At 37.2% G+C, this 18859-nt stretch overlaps 1 protein-coding gene across 1 annotated transcript; it reads left to right on the top strand.

Moving 5' to 3' along the window:
* The first annotated feature begins 10376 nt into the window (after positions 1 to 10376).
* LOC145052335 (uncharacterized) lies at positions 10377 to 13692 on the top strand. Its single transcript, XM_079000174.1, has 2 exons — positions 10377 to 13228; positions 13320 to 13692. The coding sequence occupies exons 1-2, from the start codon at positions 10417 to 10419 to the stop codon at positions 13616 to 13618; spliced, it is 3111 nt and encodes a 1036-aa protein (XP_078856300.1). The 5' UTR covers positions 10377 to 10416; the 3' UTR covers positions 13619 to 13692.
* Positions 13693 to 18859: the final 5167 nt, after the last annotated feature.

The following is an 18859-nucleotide window of genomic DNA, read 5'->3' as shown; positions in this document are numbered from 1 at the left end:
AGGTTCTATACCTAAGATTAGGTACATGATAGCCATATTCACTTTTCTTATATATATATATATATATATATATATATATATATATATATATATATATATATATATATATATATATAGAGAGAGAGAGAGAGAGAGAGAGATAGGTTCAGGTGTTTAAAGTAAGTATTGTATTATTGTATGTATAATTGTGGGCCAATCAAAATTAAATAATTAAATAAATAAATAAGGTTAATTTAGTCATTTGTTTAATAACTTCCAAAAATAAACCTGTCACCATCTTTCCTTCACCCCTTGTCGCATACATTAACCTGAACCCTAGATTGGATGCTCCAGCGGCAACCTCTTCAACTGCCGCCGCCCAGCCGAGATTGACCGCCTCAGCTGCTGTCGATGACGCCCTAAATAGTTGAGCATTCTTTTGCGACGCTACTGCTGACGAAGCTGGAAGCCTGGAGCTGAATCTTGTACGATGTTGTCGCATGTGACTGCAAGGATTGATGAGTTCGCGGTCATCGCCGCTTCTTCCTTCCCCGGTGATGCTGGGAGCAATCGGGACGACCATCGGGGCTAATGAATGGACTTGGTTCGCAACTGCGTGGTCATGAGCGATCAGAAATCCTCGAGTAAGTGCATCTGATATCCCTCTATCTCATCTCCTTTGCTCTTTTAGTGGATTGATGTCACGAACGATGTTGTCCCATAAATATTGGCGATGCCTCTTTTTTGACTAATGAAGAACCCACCAGAAGTCTTCATAAAGGTATCGTTCTTAGTTGCTTTAAATTTTATCACATTCTGATTAATTAGGGCTATACTTCAACCCAAACCGATTCTTAGTATGGTTAAATTAGGTGTTTTTATCGTTCTCTCTATTGTAAGAACTATATTTTTTCCAAGACTACTTTGTGATTCATGTTAAATTTTTGTATCAGAATACCTAATGTGAATTGGTTGTCTAATGTGATTGATTTACTGTAAATCAATGAAGTTTAATCGATAGGTTTAGATGGGTTTTTGGGTTTGATTGGTTGAACACAAATCATGGTTGTTTTGGTTGCTTATTTGACAGATGAATGCTTCAACTGAATTGAAAGTTGTTTTCATGCACACCAAGTGCTCGCTAAAATGCTTCAACTGAATGATATTTCTTCATTTATAGCATTCTATCAGAAAAGAATGTTTTTTATGATAATCATTAACATATTCTGTTAGAATCCCCCGAATTAATATAATTATTGGTAAATGAATTCCAATTGTATCATAATGGAATCACGAATTCCAATTATGTTGGAATGGAGTATGGATATTTTCTCACTAATTTATTTATTGTATTTTCTATAGAAGCTGATGCTTGAAGAACGGACCACGAAATTTGAACAACACCTCTTAGCAACATTATTCTTTTAGAATGTATTAGTGTTTTTGTTGAATTTTGATGTTTTTTTTTTCAGATTTGAAATTTTTTTTAGTTTTATTCTTTAAAAATAAATGTAATTCTTAGCAATTGTTACATGTGTTCTATAAGAATTAATGTAATTTTCGTTTTAATTCTTCAATTGATGGTTCGAGAATTTTGTTATTCTACAAAAAAATTTGTTATTTTTGAACATACTCAAACATATTATGTCAGAATGTCCGAACTAAAAACCGTATAATTTGTAAGATTGGATTTTTAAAATTAATAGAATCTTTGATTCCTTAAAATATGCAAATTTCCTTTATTAAATCTATATTAACTGACTAAAATACCCTTCTAGTTAAATTAGATGGTATTTTTCAATTATATTTAATTAAATAATATGTATTAATCACTTTTTTAAAATAAGTAAAATGATTAGTTCACATTTATGTATACAATAATACAATAATTACTTTGAATAGAATAACTTAAACATATATATATATATATATATATATATATATATATATATATATATATATATATATATATATATATGCACATTAAGTTTATTATAAAAATATATATTAAAAATTTTAACTTTTGAGTCTATACTATACAAATCGAATATAATAAATAACAAAATCGTTGATAAATGATAGGTTTGGGATGTATAATAAAATAATATTTTAATATAAAAATTGGGTTGTGACAGGTGTAGCATTGCATAAGATAGCAAAAGGGTTTTGTGACTTCAAATATTTTCCAAGAAAAAAATATATATATATTCCAAGAAATTTAATGGTTGATATTTTGTGAGGAATTACCTGGAAGTTCATGTGGCATTGCATAAGATTTGAAAGTGTGTGTATATAGAGCTACAAAAAGATTAAGAATTAAGCGCGCAATACCACCAAACTATTACACAAAGAAATTTGTATATGGAGTCTAGGCTGTTGATTGTTCTTGTTTCTTGTATCTTATTCGTCTTTAGTACTATTTTGGTTTCTGCCCAAGGTGCAGGTAAACGTATATGCATTAATATAATCATACAATTCCGTTAATATAATTTCTTGGCATTAATTAATTGCAGTCAGCTAATTAAGCATCTGGTTTGGTGGGTTGATGCTACTCTCGCTTCCTCTGTCTTCCATGGCTTAGTGGCATGATTCGTTAAAGAGAAATTCCAAGATATTATTGATTGTGCCCTTTTAATACCATTTTGTTTTCTCCCATGCAGGTAGCGCTAAGGGTCCTCCTGTTCAGAATCCTGGACCCGGAGATCCTCATTCTAGGAGGTTAATGTTTGCGCCTGTTTGAAAAACCTGTGACTGTGTTACTCAATATTTCTAGTAGTGAAGATGGCTCATGATATCAGGGGGGTTGAATAAAGATCATAATTGCAATAGCTAGATTATTGTATTATTAGATATTGTTCTATTAGTTGTGATATATATATATATATATATATATATATATATATATATATATATATATATATATATATATATATATATATATAATAAAAGAATAGTTTTAATCTACTTTTGACATGTGTCATCCTATTAGACATCCTAATTAATGCATATTTTATTCTTTTTTTGTCATGTGTCACCTTATTAGGCCTCTTAATTAATGCATGCCACTTGTCAACCTATTAATTTTAAATTTTAAATTTTAAATTTTAAATTTTAAATTTTAAATTTCTCATTATGATTACATTAATTTAATAACACTAGAATAAAAATTAAAATAAAATTAATACAAATTATAAGGTGATATAATTTCATATATTTATTTAAATTAATGATTATAATTTTATATAACTAACAAAATATCTTTTAATTAATAATTTATTTAAAATAATTGATTAATAATTTTGAGTTCTCACTATTAAAGTTTAATTAATTTTATAACCGTGGTTTACACGGGTTATAAACTAGTATATATATATATATATATATATATATATATATATATATATATATATATATATATATATATATATTCTAGATATTTGAGAAGTTCAAATTTATAATAAAAATGAAAAAATATTGAAATATTAAAATTAAAATGGTTTTTTTCTCTTTTAAATTAAAAAAAAATAGTTTAGATAAATAAACAAAAGAAACTAATGAAACTTTAATTTAATTTAGATATGTATCTATTATTATATTAAAATATTATTTAGAATTTAATAAAATGAAAAAAAACCCATAAAACTACATGTAGAAAAAAAATAATTTAAAACAAGGGCTAATGACATAAAACTAGGGGTGTAAACTAGCCGAGTCGAGCCCGAGCCTGACCAAGCTCGAGCTCAGCTCGTTTAATTTTGTCGAGCTCGATTCGAGCCTTAAAATTAAGCTCGGACTCGGCTCATGAACAATTTAATGGGCTCGCGAGCCTAATCGAGTCTAAATGAGTCTCTCTCTCTCTCTCTCTCTCTCTCTCTCTCTATATATATATATATATATATATATATATATATATATATATATATATATATATATATATATATATATATATATATATCTGTGTGTGTAGGCTCGTTTAGGCTTGCGAGCCCGTTAATTAAAGCTTGGCTCGAGCTCGTTTAATAAACGAGCCTCATGTTTAGTCTCGAGCTCGGCTCAGACTCGTTTAATTCGATCTCGAGTCGAGCTTTTGACGAATCAATCCCGAGTAACTCGGCTCACTTATATTCCTACATAAAACCTTAAATTTTCAAGAAATGTCCAATTTTATTCTTTGAGGTTTTTTACGTTCAATAAAATCGAATATTTTGTTAAACTTTTGCACTTTTGCCATTTTATCCGGTTAGAAGGTCAAGAGCCGGTCACCTCCATGGGCCATGTGCCACGTCGACGTCAAATCAGACGAATATTTGAGGAGGCTGCCACGGTTGCGTTGATTGGGTAGAACAAAATGAAGAGGACCTAACAAGGGTCGAAGTTGTATTTATATATTTAAACAAATAAGTACGTTTATAAATTTGTAAATATGTTTTTTAAAAATGTAACCAAACAAAAAACCTTTTTTTTTTCACTTCTGTCGTTACCATAAAAATTGAAAGAAACTTATATGTATATATATTTTCCATGGCGCCATTGTACGATATATATATATATATATATATATATATATATATATATATATATATATATATATATATATATATATATATATATATATATATATATATATATATATATATATATATTGAGTGGTTCAAATGATAATACAAAAATGTTAACAAACCTTAAGAACCATCTTTTTAAACGTTTCGTTAAGAGCATTTTTGACTTATCAAATATTAATATTATATTAAACAAATTTTATATTCTCTAATTTAGAACTAATTGTCACTCATTGTTGGACAGCCGTCGGACCCCCGTCGGACCGCCATCGGACCATTGTTGGACTAATAGTAAATTTAATGACATTTTCTGGTTATATTCTCAGCTTAATAAAACAAAAACAAAACTGCATTTTTGGTCCTAGTGGTTATCCAAAAATTGTGGATAAGGTCCAAAATGTTTTCAAGTTGCATGGTTGGTTCAAAATGTTTTCAAGTTGCATGGTTGGTTCAAAACATGAAACTTCTTGTAGTTTTGGTCCCTGGACTCCCGTCTATTTGTTTTCGTTTAGTGTAGCACATGCCTTCCATGTGTGGTTATCCAAAAATTGTGGATAAGGTCCAAAATGTTTTCAAGTTGCATGGTTCGTCCAAAACATGAAACTTCTTGTGGTTTTGGTCCCTGGACTTAACTCCCGTCTATTTATTTCCGTTTAGTGTAGCACGTGCCCTCCATGTGAGGGTAATTTTGTCTTTTCGTCTATTGGTCCCTATGGTTTGAAAACTTCTTTTACCCCCAACCCAACATGAACCAAAGACCGAGGGCCACGCCCAAAATAAAAAGGCCCAAAACTATAGAATCCATAAAAGCCCCTTAATGGCCCAATTTTCCAAATTGGGACCAACCCCATATGGGCATTATCCTAAAGCCTAATAATTCCTTAGTCAATAACAAATCCCAGAAAACCTAAGGATACCACAAGGCATAAGCCTGTTGGGCCCATAAAGGCCTAAATCCATTTGGCTCACAAGGCCTAATAAAGAAACCCCATAACCTAGTCCAAGACGGAGTCCAATTCCAAAAACAATCCCTCAGTCCAGAAGTCCATCTCTCAAATGGCCCAAAAGGCCTAAAGTACCCGTCCAAGAAAATGGCCCAAGGAAGCCCACTGCCGAATCGAACCCAGGGCGTTCCTTACCGGTCCAGATCGCGAGTCCCATCCGGAACGCAGGGTGTTCCCGGACCTTACGCAGCGTGTTCGTGCCTAAACTCCAAAAAGTGGCCATTAAGCACTTAATGATTAAGCCATTACCACCAAAACATAGATCCAAGTCCTTTAAAACCTCTAGAACCATAAAGTCCTGACTTGGTGGCTTTGCATGCCTCCAAAAGTCCCAACTTCAAGATATAGCAATCAACTTCCATAAAAAGGGGCTTAATATCATGCATGGGCTTCTACAACTCTAAAGGTGCAAACTTTATGAGTCTAAGACATCATTAACATCCAAAAGAAGCAACTCAAACTTCTAGAGTGATTATAACCACGAGATCTCAACCATGAGACCAAACAGGAACTAAAATCCACACAAACTTAGATCTAAAGCTTAAATGATGTAGCACCTGGTTCTTGGTACGTATTCTTTTATTAATTCTTTCAAATATTTTGCATTTTGGCCTTGGACTCGGCGAGTTGAAGGACCAACTCGCCGAGTATAAGCGGGATGAGACGCGGGGTTTAAGCAGTGGACTCGACGAGTCGGGTCCCGGACTCAGCGAGTAGGCCTTGCCTGGAAAAAAACCCTAACCCGAGGGTTTACACCCTATTTAAACACCTTAACTCGGCCTCCTTCGTCCCATTTTCTCCCAGAAGACCCCCATAGCAAACCTTAGCCGTTATTGAAGCAATCTAAGGCATTTGGAGTGATTTTGGTGCTTTTGTGATCCAAGGAAGGAAGGAAAAGCTTGAAGGATCAAGAGGAGGCTAGAGGGATCCAATTTTGAGCATCATTTGCAGTCTACAGAAGGTATAAAGTCTATACCTTGTTTGTTCTTTTGATAGATCCCATTTTTGTGAAGTTTTAGGGCTTTTCTAAGCCATTTTGGTCACCAACCATGATTGCAAGCATGGTTAGGGGTTGATGTTTCAGATTTAGGTCCTTAGAGGGGTTACAAGGCAGAAAGGAGTGGCTTTTGCACTCAAAGAAGGCCCCATGCATTGTAAGAGCTTGTTTTAGGACCTTTTGAGCTCAAAGTCCCATGCAAGCATGTAAAGGTTCTAACTTTACGTGCTAGATCGATTGTAGAAGCATAGGTCTATCTTTTGATCAAGGGTTGTACATCACAAATCGAAGATTTAGTGAGAGGATGTAACCGACTCGACGAGTCCATTCTTGGACTCGGCGAGTCCAAGGTTTCTGTCCCATATTCGTTGAGGGTCAAAAGGACCCAGTTGAGTGTGGAAAGGTTTTAGGGAGTCCCGAGGAGTGACCCAACGTTCTGGACTAAGCCATTGTTCTGGAAATTCATGGGACTCGGCGAGTGCATGAACAGACTCGACGAGTCCAAGGTAATCTTCTTAAGGATGAAGATGAACTCGACGAGTTGTTCATACAACTCGGCGAGCCAAGGACAGGACCTGTGTATCAGTTGAAGATGAACTCGACGTGTTGTTCATACAACTCGGCGAGTCGGATGAAGATTAAGTTGATGTTCAATTAGAAGGAAAACTTGTCGAGTCATCGCCTAACTCGACGAGTAGAGACATGTATAAGGACAAATGGAAGGATAGGGACTCGGCGAGTTGGCGAACCAACTCGGCGAGTCAGGTCAACTAGAAGTTGACTTTGACTTGGTCAGGGGTAAAATGGTCATTTTACCCTAAGAACAGTTAGCAGTGTATTAAGTGTTTTGTGGGAATTATAGCCGGAGGATTTTCGGGGCAGCAGCGACAGCAGTCAAAGGATTCCCGTACAGATCAGCAGCTACTACGAGGTGAGTTACCTTCCAGTAGCGGTGAGTCTATGGCCACAATGCCGGCCCACCAGTAGGAGTTGTATGTTAGATGATTGTCTTCGTGATATCATCTAGGTTTGCTACTACCTGATATGTTATATGTTGGCATGATTTGATATATGTGATAGTGGTAGAGTTCGGTTGTTAGGACCGAAGGGTAGGTCAGGCACCCCATATATGTCTGACAGTATGTGATTATATGTTTATATGCTGACATGATATGTTAAATGTGATAGCGGTAGTAGGAGGGGAATAGTCCCCAAGTTCGGTTGTTAGGACCGAAGGGTAGTTCGGACACCCAAGATATGTCTGATAGTATGTTTATGTTATGATATATGTGATAGTAGCAGTAGGGGGTGGAATAGTCCCCGAGGGTCGGTTGTTAGGACTGACGGGTAGGTCAGCACCCCAGAATGGTCGTACGGTTAGGTCGCACCCCAGAATGGCCGTACCGGGTAGGTCGGGCACCCCAGAATTGCCCGACAGTATGTATGCTATGTGATTGTAGGGTATGTGGTACGATGGGGGAACTCACTAAGCTTTGTGCTTACAGTTACATTTTTGGTTTCAGGTACCTCTTCAGCGAAGGGGAAGGAGCTGGCGCGGTAGCGGCACATCAGACACACACATTGTTTTCTGCACCATGAGTTATTCTGGGATTTGTACTCTGACATTATTATGTTTTTACAATTCGGTTTTCAGACACGAGACATGTTTTTATGAAATGATATGATCGGTTGATATTTTGTTACAAATGTTTTGCAAATCACTTAATCAAAAATGAAATTTTTGGACGTGAAAATTGGGTTGTTAAACATGAGCAAGGTTAGAGCTTTATACCTTCAATAGACTGGAAATGATGCAAAACCCCTGGATCTACTAGCTCTCCTCAATCCCTTGCTTCTTCTCTAAACACCTTCTTTTTCAAAATCACCCAAACAACACCAAAATGCTCAAGGTAAGCTTAAAATGCATGCAAGAGGCTTAGGGTTTTGTTCTTAGGGTTAGATAGGATGGAGGCTGAAGAATGGAAGAGGTTTGGGTCCATAATGATGCTTATAAAGGGACCAAACCCTAAAAATGAGCTTTTGAATATGCCCGGCGAACGCCCTGCGTTCCCAATCTATCCCACATCCATTTTCCTTTTGAACGTCATGCGTTCCCACTTGGTACGCCATGCGTACCCGGTTGACCCAAAACCTCTGTAACTTCAAATGGCCATAACTTTTGGGTCATTTATCCGTTTTTAGTGTTCTTTATATCCACGGAAAGGTAACGAGAAGCCCTACACTTCTATCAAACTTTATGTAGCCTAAAAACCAACCAAAATTCATAAAAGGCCCGAACCAACGCCTTTACCGATACTCTTGGGCTCCAAAACACAAACCGAATACTCGGATCATCCAAACTACATCATCCACCTCTGAATGAGCCCAAACTTGATTCTTCAAGGGCTCTAAGTCAGCTAATACCCACTCCTTGCTCACCACCCCGCAATGGCAACGATTCGAAATAGGACGTTACATTTTTGTTCAAATAAAAAAGATTAGGACTTTATTAAATTTTTTCCAAAATATAAAGAATTCTATAAATTTAAAAAAAAAATCGTTAAATCTGTTATATTTTAAATGGATGCAATATTTTAAATGGATGCTCTTTGCAAATGGAAATAATTTTTATTAATTAAAAGTTAATTATATAGGTGAATGGAGTACGTAATAGGAGGATACATAAACCTTTAAAATGATTTCATGTCTTCTCTTAATAAAAGCTTGGATTCCTTTAAAAAACAACAATATTTTTAAAATTTTCTTTTAAAAACTCACTAAAACTTTGATTTTTAAGATTTTTTTCCAAATAAAAAAAATTATGATCGAAAAATAAAGTTGGTGGGAAAAAACTAACCAATAAGAGGCTAACACGTGGCGATGGTGAGTGAGAGTAAAGAAATGGCGATGGTGAGTGAGGGTTGAATTTTGATTTTTTTTTTGTTTTGTTTTTACATTTTAACCCTACAAACATTTAATTTCCGTCGGAAATGACCAAAATCTTACAAATAACTACTTAAACACCATATCATTTCAAGAGATTTTGACAATAAATAAAATCGAATCTGGACTATTTAATTTTTCAATCTTATATCAAATAGTTGTCTCGCAATTTTTGAATCCTCTTATCTTTTTTCTATACTTCTAAATACGTAAAATATGTATTTATACTTATAAAAACATATGTTTTTACGTTTTAGAACATACAATTAGGAAAAAACCTGGTTTACAAATAAATAACATTTATTATAACGTAAATGTGATGTTTAATCAAAACATTTTTTTCTATATAAATATGTTTTTTCCTGCATGAATACGTATAATATGACAAAGAAAAACATATTTATAGTAAATCGTAAAAGATTTGTAAATTTAAGAGTCTTTTTATGAATTTTATTTTATAATAACCTGAAAGACTACGATAACAGATAAAAAAATGAATTTTAAAACATAAAAAAATGTTAAAATAAACTATAATCTTTTTTTTTTTTTTTTTTTTTTGGATAACTTATGTTTATGTTATTGAGTGGGCTTTAAACAAGTTGGGGTTGGGGTCCTTGGGAATGGGGACTGTTTTGGACTTTTGGTTTTCTCATGTAAATAAAGTGTAAATAATTTGAAAATGAAATAAGCAATTATTTAGCATCAAATCAGAGTTTTTGATTCAAAATGAGCAATAAATATCATTTATGATATTCAACAATCACAAAGTCATAGGTTTGAAATTTGAAGAAGACTATACGTAGCAAATCACCAAAAGTAATTATGACTTTTATTTTTCCATGTAAAGCATTCTTCACTTGGAAAGTATATAGTTGGAACTATATGAAAATTTTCTCTTAATTAAACACCAACACAAAGAATAAATTCTTTACTAATGGAGAAGTGCCTTATCGTCCATATATTAAAGCTAATACTTTCCACAATTTCCTTTTTCCCTGTTGTTGCTTATGGTTCTACTGATGAAGCCGCTGCTCTTCTTAAATGGAAAGCTAGCCTGCAACAACAAAATAATATTTCTGTATTATCTTCATGGATATCTATTCTTCCCAACAGTCAAAATGGTTCTATGGCTCAAACGATGCCAACTATGTTTTGGTGCACTTGGTATGGCGTTTCGTGCAATTCTGATGGAAGCGTAACCAGACTGAACCTATCATCCTCGAGCTTATCGGGTACACTAAATGGCTTCACGTTTTCATCATTTCCCAACCTTACAGATTTTGATCTGAGTGAAAACAATTTTTCGGGGGTCATCCCAGCAGAGATCAGCAACCTGTCAAAACTTGTTTTGCTTGATTTTGATTATAACCATTTTTCCAGCGTAATACCTCCAGAAATTGGGCAGTTGTCAAATCTTGAAACACTTCGTTTGTTTGAAAATCAGTTAAATGGTTCGATCCCGCATGAGATATGTGATTTGAAGTTTCTGTCTGAGCTTTCTTTGTATGCTAATGCTCTTACTGGTACCATTCCGTTGTGTCTAGGTAACATGACCTACCTCCGTGACCTATTTCTTAATGAAAATAAACTCGTTGGTTCCATTCCTTATGTATTAGGAAACCTCTCAAATTTAAGTCAGCTGCATTTGCACAACAATTTTCTAACCGGGGCTATCCCAAACTCGCTTGGAAATCTGAGTAAGCTGACTATATTGAATCTGTTTTCCAATAGGATACATGGCCCCATTCCACCTGAAATAGGAAGTTTGAGTTCGCTTAAATGGCTAATCCTTCTCAATAATAGTCTCACAGGTTCAATCCCCAGTTCGTTGGGTCGTCTTCAATCCCTTACCCTTCTGCGTCTCTACTCGAACAGCCTTTCTGGTCCTATTCCAGAAGAGTTTGGAAACATGACATCACTTGTTACTCTGTCCGCAGGTAAGAATCTACTCAATGGTTCCATTCCTACGTCGTTTGGCAACCTCCTGCAGTTAGAGAATTTGTATCTCAACAGTAACCAATTTTCTGGTCATCTTCCACAAGAGTTGGGAAATCTCAAGTTTGTTGCACTAGAACTTTCCGAAAATAAATTTTCAGGTTCTTTACCAGATAATATATGTAATGGAGGAAAATTAGAGTTGTTGCTTGTACGTCAAAATAAATTGATGGGCACAATGCCCAAGAGTTTGTATAACTGTACAAGTCTAGTTAGAGTACGACTTGATGGGAACCAGGTCTCTGGAAATATATCCGAAATATTTGGTGTTTACCCTCACCTCCGATTCATCAGTCTCAATGACAACAAGGTTTATGGGGAACTTTCTGACAATTGGAGTAAGTGCAAAAATTTGACCACGATGCAACTTGGAGGAAATGATATCGGTGGTAGCATACCTCCATCTCTTGGTAATTCTACTCAAATAGAAATGCTTAATCTTTCATTTAATCATTTGGTTGGGGAGATCCCAAAAGAATTTGTGCGGATGAATCGTTTATTGAATCTGGTTTTAAGCAGTAACCAGCTTTCGGGTTCACTACCCGCAGAAATAGGATCACTGAGTGCACTCTCTCTCTTGGACCTATCTATGAATAATTTTACAGGGTCCATCCCTTTTACTTTGGGGAGTTGCTTAAATCTCTTTCATATCAACTTGTCAAACAACAACTTTACAAATGAAATTCCAGTACAATTAGGGAAATTGTCGCACTTGTCAATTCTTGATATGAGTCAGAATTCACTCACTTCAGAAATACCATCACAAATTGCAAGTTTAAGTAGTTTGGAGAAGCTGAATCTTTCTCACAATAAACTCTCTGGCAATATCCCTAACTCCATGGAAGCAATGAATGCTTTGTGGAGCATTGATGTATCCTACAATGAGTTGGAAGGTCCCATTCCCAACAGCAAAGGCTTTCTGAATACTTCTCTAAAAGGTTTACAAGGGAATAAAGGTTTGTGTGGTAACATCACTGGATTACAACAGTGCGACAACGATTTGATAGTGGAAAAGCATGATAAGAACAGACGCCAAAAGCTTGCACTTATTGTTTCACTCCCTCTTCTCGGAGCACTTCTACTTCTTAGTATATTCATTGGAATGGTGATCTTCTATTACCGAAGAAAGAAGCTGTCATCAACAAGACAGGTGATAGAGGATCACGTCCTGGACTTCTTTTCCATATCAAGTTTTAGCGGAAAGGAAACATATGATGAAATCTTGAAGGTAACACAGGAGTTTAATGAAGCATATTGTATTGGAAAGGGAAGATGTGGAGCAGTGTACAGAGCAAAGTTGACATCAAATGAGATAGTCGCTGTTAAGCGAATTCATTCATCTTTGGATATGGTTGATCGTAATAGCTTTTTACGTGAGGTTAAGGCATTAACTGAAATAAGGCACAGGAATATTGTGAAGCTATATGGGTATTGTTTACATACAAAACACTCATTTTTGATTTATGAGTACCTGGAAGGAGGTAACTTGTATGAAATGTTGAGGAAAGAAGTTACTCAAACTTTGGGATGGACCAAGAGAGTGAATATAATCAAAGGCATCGCCTATGCTTTGTCATATATGCACCATGACTGCTCACCCCCAATAGTTCACCGAGACATCTCAAGCAAAAATATTATGTTGGACTTAGAGGGTGAAGCTTGTGTATCAGATTTTGGCACCTCCAAGATTTTGAATCCAAATTCTTCTAATGAGAGTGCTCTTGCTGGAACATTTGGATACCTTGCACCAGGTTATGAATTTTTCCTACTCTTTTTAGACATAAATTCGAGAAGTCACAACTCATATATTCACTATGTATTGTTTTTCCATTTGTTTTTCAGAACTTGCTTATACAATGAAGGTAACTGAAAAGTGTGATGTGTATAGTTTTGGAGTTCTAGCACTAGAAGTGATCAAAGGAGAGCATCCAGGTAGTATTATTGCCTCTCTCTCAGATGGGAAGATGAAGCTACAAGATATGGTAGATGAACGCCTTCCAACCGTGTCGATAGAAATAAAGAAGGTGCTGACTAACATTATAATTTTGGCAATAAGATGCTTGAATAATAATCCAGCTATGAGGCCGACAATGTATTATATTTCCAAAAAGATTTCAACAGATTGTAATGCTTTTTTGTGAAATATTTAAGAGTACCATAAGACGTGTAATTCTTTAAAATGTATATGGCAAAAGGTGACCAAATATTGAAATAAATAAACACTAAATTGTTCAAGATTTTCACAAACATACAAAATGAGAGAGAGAGAGAGAGAGAGAGAGAGAGAGAGAGAGAGAGAGAGAGGTGTTGACCATGCCGAGCTCAACCTTAGCTCCAATTATGACGATGATGGTGTTAGACCATTTTTACTAAAGCAATGAGGGAGAAGAGAGAGAAAGGAGTGAGAGAGGCATGGTGGGAGAAGTGAGTCTTCCTCTCTTATCTTTAAGCAATTGTTGAGTCCGTTTTTGAGCTTGGTATGCCGATAAGGCATGGCGGTGTGTGTCAAGCCACCTTAGCCATGTTAAGGGTGTTGTCGAGCTGCTCCCAGTATCCTTAATCCCTATATATATATATATATATATATATATATATATATATATATATATATATATATATATATATATATATATATATATATATATAACACCCCGATTCTCAGGTATTGATTTATGGTTATAAATTCTCATGATTTCACTGTCTACTCGACGAGTTGGTTGCCTGACTCGTTGAGTAGCAGCGGGTTGGTCCACGTGTTTAAGTGACCTACTCGCCGAGTTCAAGAAGGGACTCGACAAGTAGGAGCTAGAGGATGAAACCCTAATTTTCGGGGGTTTTGCACCCTATTTAAAGGATCATTGGCCTCCTCAGCCTCCCCTTACAGCCTCTTGAGAGTCCATAAACCGTAATTTGTGTGAGAGTGCTCCATTTGTGTATTTTAAGCTTTGGAAGAGGATTCTTGGTGAAAAGAACTTGGAGAGCAAGTGGCTATGAGCAAAGAACGTGTGGGGATCTAATATCTACCTTAGTTTGCATCTCTTGGAAGGTATCAAGTCGTTATCTTGACCTCATTTCCTTCTAGATCTCATTTGGGTGAATTTTAGGGTTTTTCTAGCATATTAGGAAGCTTTTCTTGTGTATGAGCTAAGATCTGAAGTTGCAACTTCAGAGCTGAGCTCTCTTGGGTCTCTAAGTCCATAAAGCTTCCAACTTTTGCAAGTATGGGACTCTCCTTAGGTGTAAGACTCCATTTCAAGCTTGGATTTGTCATTTAGAGTTTTTAGAGCCTTGCATGCACGTAAAGTTTGCAACTTTACGTGATAAACATGCCTTGGGGAATTGGATCTGCAATATGGAACCTTATCATGACTTAAAAAGCATCTGATTTGATGAAGGACTGAAGGGACTCAGCGAGTTGCATGGTCAACTCGGCGAGTCCGATGACGATTTTCGTGGGCTCGGCGAGTCAGTAGAGTGACTCGACGAGTTATGCAAGGAAATCGGTAAGTATCCGGTTGTACTCGACGAGTTGAGGTCAGCATGGACTGTTGACCTCGACCGTTGACTTTGACTTCGACCAAGGGTTGACTAGTTGACTTCTGGGGGCATTTTGGGAAATTGGAAATTTATGGATATGGTTCTATGACGAATATAGGTGGTGGAGTTTGTGACGGTGATCCGAGATTTGAGCTTATCTCTTCAGCGCGTCAGTTGTGAGGTGATTTATCCTCACTATATCTAATGGGTCTAAGGCACCAATTCCGGCCCTTGTCGGATTTGTATTCGGGTTTATTGTATAATATGCATATTGGTTTACATCCTGGTAGTTAGGATGGTGATATGCTTAATGACCTGGTTAGGTCTGTACCCTGGTAATAAGATGGTGCTATGATTAATGATCTGTTAGATCGTCTTGGCTGTTATATATGCTAGCGTATGATATGTATGTGCACATGTTTGTTGATCGGAGGTTGGGTTGAGGCAGTCCTGCTTTGTGCTGAAGGCCAACATACCTAGGGCGGTTCGGATAAACTGAAGGCCCTGCAAAAGGGTTCAGTTAGGTTGAAGGCCCAGCGAGAGGTCTGGATAGGCTGTAGGCCCTGCGAGACGGTCCAGACGTGCCGAAGGCTCGGAGGGCGGTCCAGATAAGCTAAAGGCCTGCGAGGTGGTCCAGTCAGGATAAAGGCTCATTATGCATGTTGTTTGTTTATATTTTTATATGATATGGTTATATCCGTATGACGTTGGTATTTTAGGGGGTAACTCACTAAGCTTTCGGGCTTACAGTTTCAGTTTATTGTTTCAGGTTCAGCGGATGGCCACGGGAAGGCGAAGACGTTACCGTACACTTCCTCGATTGATGATCTTGATTTCTAGGAACTCTGATGTTTAAACTATTTTAAAAACAAATTGCAATGACTGAATGGTTTTAAATGATTTAAAAAATTTTAAATTGGTTCGAATTTTATGGATGTTACAAGTTGGTATTAGAGCTAGGGCACGGTTCGATGTGTTCGTCGGGGACGTCGAATCCTATAATGGAGGGTGAAGGTGGGTTGCACCTGATCCCACATCGGCTTGGAAGGAGAACGAAACATTTCCTTATAAGGGGTGTGGATACCTTCCTTGTCATAACGCGCTTTAAGGCTGTGAGGGCAGCAGATCCCATAAGAACTCTACAGATAAGCGTGCTCCGGGGGGGAGTAGTACCGAGATGGGTGACCCCCTGGGAAGTCCTCGTGTCGAGTGGCCCAAAGGGGAAAATATTGTGATACGTGCCGGAAGGAAAGATTTTCAAAATGATTTTTAAATGGTTTTCAAAATAAGTAAAAGAGAATGCGAACAGGTCACTAACATACCAATCTATCGAATCATCATAGCATAGCAACATCCTGCCTATCCTGATACCGAACTAACAGATCATAATCATATACATTATACTATAATCAGAATATCAACCTAAAGGGCCAGCCTTGGTGCTTTAGACCCTATTGATATAGTGAGAATAACTCACCTTACTAGTAGCTTGGGATAATATTGTCCACTCCTCCAGATATAGCTCCAACCACCTCGCTTGTACCCATGAGTGACCCACTCAATAAATACTCAATTACCAAAATGCCCTTGGAAGGCACAAGACAATCCCCAGTCAAATTCAAAGTCTCTGGTCAATGGTCAACAAACCATGTAGTCCTATTGCTGAGTGCAACTTTCCCCTCATCGAGTCCCTACTAATTCGAGAATTACCCGACTCGACTCGTCAAGTCTCTAACAGACTTGTCGAGTCAATACGCAACCCAATGCTTGAAAATCCAAACTAACTCATCGAGTCATCTCCCAGACCCGCTGAGTCCACACGCGACCAATTTGGACAAAAACCCTACTCGACTTGTCGAGTCCATACGATTATTCCCATGATCAAGCGATACAGAACTATTCTTTTGTTCCAAATAGTAGATCTAGGTCCCTGGAGTGCATTAGCAACGTAAAGTTGCTACCTTTACGTATTTGCATGCCTCAAAGTCCGAATCCAAGCTTGAAATGAATCTCTACTCATAAGGGAGGGTTCTTTCATGGCCATACAAGGAACTTTATGAACTTAGGACCCAAGGGAGGTTCAGATCTGAAGTTTCAGCTTTAGATCTAGCTCATACACCACCCTCCTTTCATGAATATGCTAAAGAAAACCCTAACTCCATCCATGAGAGGTTCTAAGAAGAAACAGATCAAAGTAACAGTTGGTTACCTCCAAAACGTGCCCAAAATGAGAAGGATTCAAGATCTACACGAATTTCCTTGATGCTAGCCTCTTATCTACAAGTTTCCTTTACTAAATCACCTCCCAAAGCTCCAAAACACTCACAAAGCTCACACACACGAAATTTAGGGTTTATGGCTCTCAAAGGTGATAAGGGACAGTGGGAGGCGCTAATGGTCCAATATATAGGGTGCAAAAAGCCTGAAATTTAGGGTTTCCTCATCCAGCTCCTACTCGTCGAGTCCCCTTCCCGACTCGTCGAGTCAACTCATTAAATGACGTGTCCCAACCGGCTTCTACTCGACGATTCATAGCATCAACTCGTTGAGTAAGCCATAAAACATGAAATTTATATTGAACAATAATGATACCTGACAATTGGGGTGTTACAGAGGTAAGTGGTCGTCTTGGAAAGGGAAGAAAAGAGTCCTACACAAAGGAGAATTACCTCGGCAAAGTCAGCGCCTGGAGAAATTTGAGTTGACTGGGAAGCCGGAGGTTGCATTGTGAGGGCGTTATTCGAATTGGTGCACCGCAGCAGACTTCGAGGACGAAGTCTAGTTCAAGTGGAGGAGAATTGTAACGCCCCGATTCTCAAGTATTGATTTATGGTTATAAATTCTCACGATTTCAAGGTCTACTCGACGAGTTGGTTGCCTGACTCGTTGAGTAGCAGTGGGTTGGTCCACGTGTTTGAGGAGCTAGAGGATGAAACCCTAATTTTCGGGGTTTTGCATCGTATTTAAAGGATCATTGGCCTCCTCAGCTTCCCCTTACAGCCTCTTGAGAGTCCATAAACCGTAATTTGTGTGAGAGTGCTCCATTTGTGTATTTTAAGCTTTGGAAGAGGATTCTTGGTGAAAAGAACTTGGAGAGCAAGTGGCTAGGAGCAAAGAACGTGTGGGGATCTGATATCTACCTCAGTTTGCATCTCTTGGAAGGTATCAAGTCGTTATCTTGACCTCTTTTCCTTCTAGATCTCATTTGGGTGAATTTTAGGGCTTTTCTAGCATATTAGGAAGCTTTTCTTGTGTATGAGCTAAGATCTGAAGTTGCAACTTCAGATCAGAGCTCCCATGGGTCTCTAAGTCCATAAAGCTTCCAACTTTTGCAAGTATGAGACTCTCCTTAGGTGTAAGACTCCATTTCAAGCTTGGATTTGTCATTTAGAGTCTTTAGAGCCTTGCATGCACGTAAAGTTTGCAACTTTACATGATAAACATGCCTTGGGGAATTGGATCTGCAATATGGAACCTTATCATGGCTTAAAAAGCATCTGATTGGATGAAGGACTGAAGGGACTCGACGAGTTGCATGGTCAACTCGGTGAGTCCGATGAAGATTTTCGTGGGCTCGGCGAGTCCGATGAAGATTGTCGTGACCTCGATGAGTCAGTAGAGTGACTCGATGAGTTGACGAGTTATGCATGGAACTCGGCGAGTAGCTGGTTGTACTCGGTGAGTAGAGGTCAGCATGGACTGTTGACCTTCACCGCTGACTTTGACTTTGACCAAGGGTTGACTAGTTGACTTTTGGGGGCATTTTGGGAAATTGGAAATTTATGGATATGGTTCTATGACGAATATAGGTGGTGGAGTTTGTGACAGTGATCCAAGAGTTGAGC

Source organism: Lactuca serriola, chromosome 1 (genome assembly GCF_051521515.1).
Source record: "Lactuca serriola cultivar US96UC23 chromosome 1, Lser_US96UC23_V15, whole genome shotgun sequence".
NCBI classification, from domain to species: domain Eukaryota; kingdom Viridiplantae; phylum Streptophyta; class Magnoliopsida; order Asterales; family Asteraceae; genus Lactuca; species Lactuca serriola.
Note: the sequence above shows the minus strand (reverse complement) of the source record. Positions and strands in the feature narration are given on the sequence as shown.

What these genes read in the sequence shown, in the direction of transcription:
- LOC145052335 (XM_079000174.1), top strand. Translation starts at nt 10,417, where the DNA reads ATGGAGAAGTGCCTTATCGTCCATATATTAAAGCTAATACTTTCCACA. An exon ending in ATTTGGATACCTTGCACCAG is followed by an intron (nt 13,229 to 13,319) that starts GTTATGAATTTT and finishes TTTGTTTTTCAG; the next exon opens with AACTTGCTTATACAATGAAG.